Source organism: Pagrus pagrus (assembly GCF_965226575.1).
Source record: "Pagrus pagrus genome assembly, chromosome: 11".
Lineage (NCBI taxonomy): Eukaryota > Metazoa > Chordata > Actinopteri > Spariformes > Sparidae > Pagrus > Pagrus pagrus.
Genome location: NC_140195.1, coordinates 12,945,460 through 12,957,785, shown reverse-complemented (window position 1 = coordinate 12,957,785; position 12,326 = coordinate 12,945,460). Strand labels below are relative to the sequence as shown.

The following is a 12,326-nucleotide window of genomic DNA, read 5'->3' as shown; positions in this document are numbered from 1 at the left end:
AAAATGACGAAACAATTCAAATTTAGTTCCATTAAATCATTGACCTATTCAAAGATGGCTTCCCTGTGTTAAATTAAATGTATCTTGACTTTCAAAGGACAGACGTGTGATATATGTGTGCCTGACCCTGCCCCTACATGTGCACATTTATATATATGCCTTCAAGTGCACTGCACATGTATGTGTGTTTTTATGCCTGTGTGGGCGTCTGGATGTCTGTGTCCGTGTCCTTATGCTGTCACATCTGCTGTTACCAAGGAAACCCCGTGGGGAGGCAAAGAAGTGCCGAAAGGTGTACGGCATGGAGAAGAGAGACATGTGGTGCACAGCCTGTCGCTGGAAAAAAGCCTGTCAGAGATTCACCGACTAATCCAGTGCCCTTCCCGCATCCGCGAGATGAGCTCTTCCTCAGCTCAGAGCGACAGCTGGGTGGACTCGTCCACCAAGGAGACCGGGGGAGATTTCTTCACACCGGAGCTCTCGGTGCTGCTTCCTCCAGCCCAACATGGGGATCGCCTTCTCTGTTTTCCGTTTCCAAGTACAAAGTGAAAAAAAAACCTGGTGGGTAAAAACAAGCAAAAAAAAAAAAAAAAAAAAATCAGCAAGAAAAAAGAACTTTGCGCAGGTTTTAAGACTTTTTTTCTAAGACTGAAACATTTTCACTTCTTTGATGAATGACGAAAAGCGAAACATTTTGAATTGGATTCTGAACCTTCTGATTTGATCTTTTGTTTTTCACTCTACATTTTTCAAGGCCTCAACTCAAGACTACAGATAAGCTTTTTGGTAAACCCTGTTGTTCATTATAGGATCATCATGTAATCTACTGTTTATTGGGTGGATCATGACTCTTTTTGGAAGTTCAAGGGTTAACACCAGATTTGCTTGGTAAGACCTCTGTAGCATATCCGTTTTTCGTGTCACTGTTCAAGGGAGTTCAAACCTACCAAAGGCAACAAAAAAAAAAAAAAAACAGCCTGTTCACTTAATCCTGAATCTAGCATCACTGTCCCCTGCAGCCTTACTGGATAGCGACTGTATGTTTAAATGCATATTGTTCAGTATCTACTTCCTGTTCATTAATCAAATTCAGCACAACCAGCTGTACTTCTTGTACTTTTGCAAAGATGCACAAACCCTCACACAAAGTGGTACAAAAAGTTTCCCCTTGACTTTCCAAAATGTTTTTGAGAGATGTACACAACATATGAAATGTATTTCCCTCTCTTCTTTTCTATATTTAGTACCCTTAGTAATATGCACCTTGAAGAAATATGTCGTCTTTTAGAGTATCACTGTAACCACAGCGTCTGAGAGAGTGGATATCTCTTCTTTATATAGAGTTTATATTCAGCAATGACTTGCTGAAGCAACTAGCAGTTGCACTGTGCAATCAGCAGAATTTCTTGCTTTGTGGTTGTCATTGTTATTAAGGTGAGTTGAGGCAGAAAGGCTCAGTTTTCCAATGTTTTCCTTTCAAAGTTTCTGACAGTTTTAAGTGAAGAATTAACCCAATCTTTAGTCTTTTGAATAACTATCATTAACCAGCATTACAACATTTGTAGATATCAGACCTAACTTCACAGGAACCAAGCACTTTTTCCTACATTTCTAGGTTTTTAGTTGATGTTGTGTTTAGGCGTCTAGAATGATCTCTCCCTCTGGTCTAACGTTTGAGAATGAAAGTGAGAATCAAATCAAATCACTTCTGAACAGCGCTGTTTAAAAGTGTTTTACCAAAGTGCTAGTTTTTAGAGCTGGCCTGTAATACTGAATGCCAGGTCTGCTTTCCCAATTTATTACATTTAGTGGGTAGAAATTTAACTTTTTAATACGCACCCAATACAATCTTCTTCAGCAATAGTAGTGAACCAAGGAAATGCACCCATTGATTTTAAAGCCCAATTTGTTACTATTAATATTTCTAATAATTTTCCAAAAATTACAACAAGGAAAGAAAAATGCAAAGACAGTGGTAACCTGATAATAAAAGATAATCTCCTGCAACTCAGTGATCCTGAAAAAGACCAACCTAAAGCCTTATTTGGACATGACTGGTATTACCTGTGGACTGCTAGTAATTTGTAATAATCATTCAGGATGTCTGTGGTCTTAAACAAGTGCGAATCTACCATGTCCTTAATTTGTATAAAGTAAAAATTTGTCAAATTTGTCGTCAAATTTCGCCAGACAACGGGGTCATGTGATGATATTCTCGTGCAAATTGGCATATGTGCTTAGGGGATGTACTAAAGACAGCTGTTTTTTGTTGTCAGACAACTGGAAAATTCTGAAATTTGATCGTGACAAATAATATGTTTAACGGCAGTCAACAGCTGTGCTGTGAGATCGGCTGTATTGATGTTTAAAAGTGAGAGACGGAGTAGGTCAGGAGCAACCACAGCATCTGTTCCTTGATCTAAATCAGCTACAAATGTATATTTATGCTTGTAACACATGCAGAAAGTGGGCAGATCAACTGTAAACTATATCAATAATGTGGCTGCTGAAGAACAGACGCTCCGCTTCTGAAACAATGTTACATGGAGGCTTGACATCATATCCAGGAGATAATGTCTGTAAACACGAGTGAAGTACAGACTGTGCTTATCCTGTGCGAATGCGCTACACGAAGCACAAACATGAGGTGGTTATTTCTAAATCACACAAGGTCCCCTGGTAATACTAGTCCTATGAGAATAGGGCTTAAAACTGTACACCTGCAGACTGAAGTGTATTTGTAATTGGCTTTATGACATGGAGTGACAACTTAGTGATGACGTCTTATCGTTGACAATAAAGACAAAACTAGTCGGAACATGTAAAAGTGATTCCTGCATTCAGAGATTCCCTAGAAAAGTTAAACCTTTTTTTTTTTTTCAAAGTATAAAGTAATATGTTGTTAACTTGCTTTCCCTAAACACTAGGCAAATTAATTTAATTATGTTGCCCAAAACCACAAATGTTGCCTCAAAAGGCTTCACAATCTGTAAATGTGACACCCTCTACCCTCGATTCGGATCAAGAAAATATCCACATTAAAACAAAAACAAACAAAAAAAAAAACGTTTTTCTGATCTGCTCTCAGAGGCAGAGTCATGACAGTAGATGTTTTCGTTAGAAGAGAGTCACTCGTGTATGTTTCTTAGCTGTTTTTTGAATGTAGATTCTGCTGTGTGTCCTCTGCTCTCTAAGCGCTCCTGACACTGACCTGACCTGATCACCATGGCAGCGTATGATAAACACACACACACACACACACACACACAAGCACACACACATAGTGCCTTTCCTCTCCTGTATGAGCAGACAGTATGATTCAGACCTCTGCCGCCACAGGGTCACTCGTGCTGTCTGCTGCCGGCTGATGCCACGTTGAAGGCGACCAGTTATCACTTCTTAATGAAAGCTGGGAGGCTTGACTGTTAATTGGTGTGCAAAAACACATTATAGTCATTACAGAAGTCAGTATCTCAATCAGTTCCCATTACAAACCACCATTTTGTTTTGAAAGTGAATGATCCTGCCTGTAAGTTGTTAAGACATCCCAGATAAGCTAGGCCTCCGTCTCTCTCTCTCAGCTCTTGAGAGCGTTCTGCAGGCCTCCTCCGGTCAGAAACTTCACAAAGTGCCAATGAAAAGAACATAAAAAAAAAGGAAACTGACCTAATGAAATTGCACTACGCTGCACTGCGCAAAGACATGTTTTTATACATGGGTATTTTATATACACACATTTTGAAGTGAGGATTTTTTTCGAGGGGGTGGGAGGGGTGTCGTCACTGCCGGATGGAATGAATGGGGTGTCAGGGACAGGGGTTTATGTAACTCTGGTGGTCCCCCATTCTTCGTTAGTGATCTTGACAGTTAATGTCTTGCTCTCTGTGTCAGATTTATTGTGCTAAACATAGTAGTGGTGGCCATTTTTGAAGTGTGGTACTGCAAAGTACAGTGTGGTACTTAGGCAGTCACTTGGAGGATTGCCAAGGGCTGAAAGCAGCACCTGCCTTGTCTCAGTGATGGGAAAACATCGGTCTCAGTCAGTGGCTACACATTATGGTCTTAATAACGGATGCTTTTACAGTTTTTTATTGCCTTGAGGTTTTTTCTCACAATACTCACACACTTTTTTATCTATAAATTTCATCTTTGTGCTTCCTTTACTTCTATAAAAACAAGTTCCTGCTTATTTACATTTTACTGAGCTGAGGTAGTGACTGTGTAGATACTGTTGTTAGTGCTGGATACCACTTTTAGTTTGGTCGTTGATCGAGTGTCAAATGCAACCCATCAGGTCTCTCTCCATCCTCAGTGTAAGCGCTGTCCACCAGCAGGGTTAGGGGGGGCCGATGCTCTTGCCGGCAGTGAATCAGACTGTTAGCATGCGCTAAGCTAACGTTTGCCGGCTACTATTCCAGCTTTTTCTCGAGTTGCACTAAACTGGCCCGTGACGATCATGGCCCAAGAGCTCGGCTAAGGCCAGAAAGAACTGTGGGTACAAAGTTGCTCTCTCGAACAGATCTTGCACCAGAGAACTTCATGGTGAACTAGATCACGAGCTACAACTGTCACCTAGAAAGATGGGAGATGGAGGTTGAAGTTGACTGCTGATGGGTGTGATTTGCAGACATAAGACACGCAGTGACGATGCGGATGGATTTGCAGTTTCAGGGCTTTCTTGTACATATGCAACATAAAGAGAACCGTGAGGCTTTTTTTTTCATATATTGTTGTCGTTTTCTTTGTTGTTGTATCTTGTTATATGAAAAGTAAACTTTTTTTTTTACATTATAGTTGCTCGGAATATGTTCTTTCATTTTTTTTTTTTTTAAAGTCGATTGAGAAGCTATAGTGAACATAACACATAAAGATACAATGTATTTTGTAGCTTAGAGGCAAAGGGGAGAAAAACAAAACATGTTGAATGTAAAAACCTACAAAAGTCTTTTTTTTGTTGTTGTTATATTTGCTGGCTAGTTTGTACTGCCTGTAGTGAACCTGTAGCACGTCCTGATTTCGGTATCCAAATCTTTTAACACCCACATACAGCTGTCGCCACACTGCTAAATCATATCAAATAACACAACCATGCAGTATTGCTTTACTATCTTACTTTGTGCAATGAGACGCTTTATAATGGAACAAGAACTAACTTGAGCTTTTGGTGACATCTGAGCTTTCTCGCTCGCACTGTTGCTGTTGTCTTTTGTCTTTCTCCCTGCCAAATAGTCATTTTTTCAGAATATGTGTGGTTTTCGTGGATGTTGTTTGTTGTTGTGACGTTAAGTTGTTGTTAGGCAGGATAACCTTTGACCTTTGGTCACGATGATAAGTTTAAACATTGTGGGAATCTTTATCCTGCCCCGCACATTCCAACAGACAGCACGCTTTTTAGTGTCTTCCACTTGTGTCCTAATAGACATATCCTTCCCATTTCCTTCTCACTACAGTGATCACCTTGTCCTTTTCGATTTCCTGTTCTCGTGCTATCCAGCTTTACTGTGGTCCCACCCAAGCCTTTACCCAGTATATTAAGCTAAACTAAAAACCCTTGAAATGTGCATCAAAAAAAGCCTTCATTTATTTTTCCACATATGTCAAAGTGTATGTGCTGCGTTTCTTGAATGTCAGTTTTCATTTGTGTGTAAACCAGCAGCAGCAAAGCCAATAGATCTCCTTCCAAATCAAATGTAATGTAATGCATTGCAATGGCAGCTCCACTCAATTCTCCGCTTCTTCTACTGTGCTCTTTTTGTTTGTCCAGGCTTTTACCCTCCGTCTGTCGGATCTCTCATTTGATGACCTTTTTTTTTTTTCTCCTGTTGTGTTTTTACCGAGCCTTACACTGGCTGGTGTGAAAACTGACTTTTGCTTTTTTTTTTTCTCATTGATTGATTGATTGATTGATTGATTGTCTGGTTGAGTTTGAGGTTGTTTTGCATGTCTAGCATCGCTCTTTTTTTTCCTTTTATTTTGTTAGGAGAAATAACACTGAAGGGTTTTATGTGTTAGATTTCCCCTTTCAGTAAATGATAACCCAAGGCTGATGTAGTTTGTTTTCCTCTAAATGTAAAAAATGCTCATTGCAGCCTGACACACGCACACACACAGACACACACACGCACACACACACACAGCTTAAAGCATTTTGAAGGAAACGTGACGTCAGCCTCGGGTCTTCACTGGAGGGCAAGATTTTCTCTAGTGTGTGGGCTTGGCCTCTGGTCTTCATCAGCAGTCCCACGCACATGGAGGAAGCACTTTCTGAGGAGTGGTGCACTCAAGGAGTATTTGTGTGAATGTCAAGCCTATGACTAGTGCTTGAAAAGATGGATGACCATGTATGATGCTGATAATGTGATCTATGTGATGTAATGTGATGGAAAGAAAATAAACCTGAATGGAAGAAGTCTGGCCTCCGATTCTTTATCTTTATTATTCCTTATATTGATAGGATCTTTATGAAAATGTGGCTGCAGATGACAAATTGTTCAAAGAAGGAGATGTCTGATTAATAGACAGTATTTATTCCTTTGTCTCTACATTCTTTGACTTGTCTATTCTGCCCCCTTGTGGACAGCAGGTGGTTATGACGGCACATAAGAAGGAAAAAAAAGGCACAGCACACCGTGGTCACTTCTTTACAGCAGCAATTTCAAAATTTATTGAGACTGATTGGTTTTTGCAAATAATAGTCAAGCTAATTCTTCCACTAAACATGAAGTTAGAAAGAGGCTCAGACGGCCAGCGGGCCAGCCCCAACATCAAAACAGGAGGCTCATGGTTGGCTGTAAAAATGTTTCGTGATCAGTACTATCAACCGAAAAAATATCTGCACAAGAGCACTTAAATCTGCCCGAAACAAAACAGGTGTAAAAACAGGACAGTTTTTTTTTTGATTATTTAACACATTTTGTTACAAACACAGGTTTATGATAATCATCAATATAAAGTCAGTATCATATTGAACAATATTCCCAATGAAAATAAACAAACCTCAAGCTTCAAGTGCGACCTTTTACAAATTAAAGACCCTCTGAAACTTGAGAGAAAATAAATAATATATAATAGTAATATAAATTCATATATATGAAGGTATACACACATCACTCTTAGTAGAAGAACAAAATCTAAAGTAAAAAGCGCCAATTTGAAATATAGTATAATATAGATATACCCATATCTATGGCTTCATGATTTGCACGTGTGAATCAAGCTATACAGGCTAAATGAGGATTGCAATTTGTACACGTCTAAGAATACCCATATTCATCTGCAATAGAGCAAACAGTTCCAGTTTTGCATCGTGTGGAATGAGACAGTTGTGTGCAGATGCCGAAGACGTCGCTTTGGTATGACAAAATGAGCACAGGCATGCAGTTAAGACCACGAAATCAGGGCACAGAAGGTCATCAACACACGGTGGGAAGGAGAATCTATAGTCGCCCATCATGATTTGTCTCTTTGAAGTTTTACCCTCAAACAACATTTTCTGCACCTCTAATCTGATCAGTCGCTTTTTTTTTTTAGTATCTCTATCCGTCGACACAGACACGCATTCGTCAAACACTCTCGCAAGCACACGGGTGAAATGTCATTGAGGCACATATTGAGGGGTTGATGGCAGACGTTTTCCTGAAGTACAACCCAGTATGAGGAAGAAGACATACAGTACAGGTCGTGAAAAGAGCGCAGGGTCCGGGGAGTCACACATACATCCAGATGTCTCTCAGTGGCCACAAGAGCACCACAGGACAGAGATTTGTCACCGATCATGGGTTCCTTCCATACCCACCTTTGACATTCATAATAAACCCCATTGTCTTTCTTCTTTTTTTTTCCACCCCAAAAATTACAACTATTTGATAAATGGGTCAAACAAAAACACAATAAATAATACAAACAAAATAAAGACATTTGCCAGACATGAAGAAAGCATCACAAATCGCATTGCACTGAGAGTCTTTCTCAGTGGGGGTTAATGGGAGTGCACGGCACCTGTAGCAGAGAGGGCCTGATGTGTGCAACCTGCACTGGCAACAAAATGTTTCCCAGAGTTACTGCTGCAGTGCTCGCTTTCCCTTTATGTAAATGAACTCGAGTCGAGCCAGTAAAACACCGGCGGATAGAAATACAGCATGTAGACTCAACTCTCTGGGTTTTTGTCTGCATGCCATGTTTCGTCTTGATTGTGTGTCATGCAAGGCGTGAGACAGTAGAAACTAGCTTGGTTTTTAAGATGCAGTCTTCTAAAATCTAGCCGGTCCTTTCACACAGCCCTTCATATTCACAATAATACCATGACATGTGCACTTTTTTTTTTTTTTTTCAAACTGTGACAAATAGTGACAGGTTCAAAAAATAAAAACAACCCAACAACAAAACTGTTAACCACAACAATAAATCCAAAAAGCACCTGCACACACGGACTGTGAAACAAAAGCACTTCATGTATACAAGGTACTAGATTGTTTTTGGTTCGATATAATCAATTAGTGTACATTAGTGATGCAAAAGCGTGTGCTGAATATATGTTTTCAATCAATATCTAACAGAGAAGTTTGACAGTGAAGTTGTTTTTCCCCTTGGTAAAAAAGCAAATACGACAGAAAAAGCGTAAACTGGCACAATAAAAGGTTGATAAAAGCCCCATGGCTTGCTGTCCACAACAAGGCAAAGTATAAAAGCTTTTTTTCTTATACAAGATATAAAATATCAAAAAAAGAACACACAATAAAGCTTAGCATCCAGCACTTAATAATAATTAATAATAGTAACATCAACAACAGTAATCATAGTTCTGATAATCATAATAATAAGACATGTCATCTGCCTCACTTGAATTGTCAATAACATGGAAATAATCTTAAGAAATCAATATAGACTTTTTTTCTCCGACACTGGACACTCAAACATTCTTGCATACAAACACTCATCCTGTTCTACCCAACGCACACAGAGCGAGAGGAGGGAATGACTTCTCAAAAAATTAGGAATCCACAAACAAGGTTTCTCAATAAATAGCTGTTTAACAAAACAAATTAATATTACACTCTCTACGAATATCAAACTCGGATTTTCAAGCACAATTTTGATCCTCTTCTTTTTAACCTTACGAAGCCAGAGAAAATATATCACCAAAAGAAAGATAAACCATGGAAAGAGTCTGCATATTCTGTACTCGAAGAAACTGGAATTACATGACTGACCAGGACGTGAACAGAAGTAGAAAAAAAAAAAAAAAAGAGAAGGTTTTCGAACAAAAGGCAGCTCCTCCTTTAGGTGTGAGAGACGGGGCTCTCAGGTCCTAACGTCACAACCTCCAGAGACAGCGAGAGAGACGGAAAGAGTTAATAGTGAAGGTCGCGTGGATCCCTTGTGTGCTTGTGTCGATTTTCCAGACGGAGGACGCAGAAAATGGTGTCCACTTTTTGTATAAAGACGGTCAAAACTCTTGAATGCACTGCAAAAGTCTCTTTCGATCTCTCTCTGTCTCACACACACTTCACTCTCCTTTTAAACTCCAAAAGAAATCGTATGTACATTAGTCAAATCTCCAGAATTTGTTGGAATGGATTGATAGAAACCGTGTGGTAAACTTAAGCCGAGAAAAGATTAAGGACCCCACTGAAAAGGCAAAGGCTATATAAACAGCAATCTGCACGAAGATTCAGTGATTTTTTTATATCGTGATAACAGTCAGGAGGACATAAAGTATATCCTTAAAGGTAGGTGCGGTCACCGAGTTGTTTAGGTAAGTAAAGATCAGATCAAAAATGTAAACCACGGGTTCAGGGCTTTGATAGGAGTCAGTTGTCATTAAAGTGCAAGTCTGTGGCAGTAGGACTCTGCATCAACAGTGTGCCATCGGGCTGCCCCGGTCCTCCGACACACGTAGCTTTGCAATAGATTTAGACTCTCCCTCCACTCGCAGAGAGACACTTTCCCCCAGGAACATTACAGCCGAGGTGGGACCAAAACACCCGCCCCCCCACCCTCCTGGCTATTTCCCTACACTGTCAGTGATCCTTGGTTTCCATGGTGATTGTGATGGCAAACATACAAAGTTGCAGTCTAGCATTGGCCATGTCCTTGGCAGCGTCCTCGTTGATTCCTGTTGTGACAGAGTAAAAAACTACTGGACTCTGGCCTGAACCCTCAAGAAAAAGAAACACAAAAACACTGCATCAGAAGTAAAGGAGGTAAGCAGAAAAAGCCTTGCACTCGAGCCATCCCTTGACCACTCTTCTTCTACTATGGCAGTCAAGGTTGAGAATAGCCTAAGTGTGTCTGTGTCTGTGTGTGTGTGTGTGTGTGTGTGTGTGTGAGTGTGTGTGCGTTTTGAGTGTGTTTACATCATTGTCGCGCGTCACCCGATAGCGTTTCCATTCAAAGGAAGGCCTGCCCACGGTGGGACGAATGGGTAAAGAGAGCAGAGGATTCTGCCCGAAAGATCGCAAGAGATCTTCAGAGATTGGTCGACGAGCCACTAACGGGAGCCGGACAGATTCTAGGAGATCCAGGCGAAGTCCCTCTCACTCCCGTTCTGCTGCTCCCCTTCCTGTGCCGAGGAGTCGCTCTCCTCCTTCTCATTGTCCAGTGCTCCGTGTGCCTCAGCGGTCATCCCTGAGTCCTTCCACTTCCCCCCTTCCTCCTCCCCTTCTCCCATCATCTCCCCGTCCCCTTCGACCATCATCTCCTCCTCCCCCTCTCCGTCGCCGTCGCACTCCGCCTGGTCATCGTGGAAGCGATCGCCGGGATACAGCTCCTCCTCCGGAGAGATGTCTCCTCCCGCCTCCCCGTTGTGGTCCAGCAGCGCGGCCATGCCCCGGCCTGAGCAGTCGGCGCAGACGCCGTGACGCCGCGAGCCGTGTTTGATTCCAACGCTGGCTGCTGACATGAAGACTCGGCTGCACACTTTACACACATACTTCTTGTCTTTGCTGTGGACCTGCGAACACAGAAATTCAACATTTTAGTTGATGCTCAAGTTGCGTTGACCCAACATGACATCACCCACTGGTTTGCAGACGACTGGTTTTGAAGCCTCGAGTTTGACATTATGGTCGTCAGAAGCAGCAACATTTGGATGAGAGGGTAGAGCTCAGGAGGATACACACTGCTTCACTTTGGTCCTGACTGGATCAGGCCAAGCCGAGGATTGAAATCTGTCAGGTGCTGAACACAGGCCAAAAAAAGACCTTTTCACATAAGCTTACACTGGGAAAGAAGTGTCTGTTAAATGGTGTCAACCTCTATGTAATGACTTGTTTCGCTGACAGAATTCGAATTATCAGCCAGATAACATCTGGAAAGTATAAAAGAGCCACATGATTAAAATATTTTATCCCCGTTGAAGTCAGCGGAGGGCTAAATCAGAAGTTAGCTGGTGGAAATCTCTCGTGCGTGTGTTCCTTGGATCCTAAAATGCAGAAGCCGTGCAGAAGATCCAGGTAATTGTATACCCGTGTAGTTAATGTGTCACTGGGCAACTTTTATCAGGGCTATGTCCAGATTTTACTCAATACATCCATGAATCTGATCAATCTCTGCTTTCCATTACTTCACTTAAGAACTTGGAAAAATAATGACTTTTGTAGGTGCCATTTTCATTTCTATTCAGTTGATTTATGCTTGATGGAAGTCTTTGCGAGCATGTAGCACAAGGCTACTCCTCCTGTCTTTTTTTAAGTCTGCTAAGCTGTTAAATCAGCTGCTGTAGTTGCTTGTGAAGTTCAAACACTTATCATTAAAACATCCGTTTGCTGCAGGCGTCCATTTTTCCTGAGCAGATGCACTGGGGCAGACTAGGTGTAAAAACGTTTCTCTGACTGGGAAAATTCACATGAGCGATGACTCGGAGAATCAAATGTTGGTACATGATTTGCCGAGCTGAAAGATGGCAGATGAACGTAAACATTAGGTTGGTGGCAAGAAACTTGTATCAAAGTCATGCATTGCACATCAAGTCTTGGCTCACGTGATCTGTAATATGGTATCCTAGGTTGTAACCGTTGTGTCGGGAATACCGACTCGGACATATCGACTTCCGACTTGCAATGGATTGCAGCATAAGAACCTGAGGACATGTGGTGACGTGGTTATGTCAGGGTAGCTACGCCCTAAAGCATACGTTGCTTAATCGTCATTTTTCTCTAAATTGGACCATAATTTACTGAAACGAACATCATGCTGTGTTGAAGAAGACTTCACACTAGCAATTGCAACCATAAACTCATTAGGAAACTGTTTGGTGAGGTAACAAATCAAGTGAGATGGGTCATTTTCTCATAAGCTTACTTGCAATCACACGTCTTTTTGCAACC

At 41.2% G+C, this 12,326-nt stretch overlaps 2 protein-coding genes across 5 annotated transcripts in view; one reads left to right on the top strand and one right to left on the bottom strand.

Moving 5' to 3' along the window:
* The window catches only part of slc2a4rg (SLC2A4 regulator), a 42,022-nt gene extending 35,600 nt beyond the window's left edge, over positions 1 to 6,422 (top strand). For both annotated transcript variants that reach the window (XM_084366646.1, XM_084366645.1), the window contains one exon: positions 259 to 6,422. In XM_084366646.1, coding sequence (XP_084222772.1) covers positions 259 to 370 — 112 coding nt within the window. In that variant the 3' untranslated portion in view covers positions 371 to 6,422. The remainder of the gene's footprint in view (positions 1 to 258) is intronic.
* Positions 6,423 to 6,633: 211 nt separating this feature from the next.
* zbtb46 (zinc finger and BTB domain containing 46) overlaps positions 6,634 to 12,326 on the bottom strand; it is a 63,302-nt gene continuing 57,609 nt past the window's right edge. For all 3 annotated transcript variants that reach the window (XM_084365571.1, XM_084365569.1, XM_084365570.1), the window contains one exon: positions 6,634 to 10,951. In XM_084365571.1, the coding sequence (XP_084221697.1) occupies positions 10,511 to 10,951 (441 nt within the window). In that variant the 3' untranslated portion in view covers positions 6,634 to 10,510. The remainder of the gene's footprint in view (positions 10,952 to 12,326) is intronic.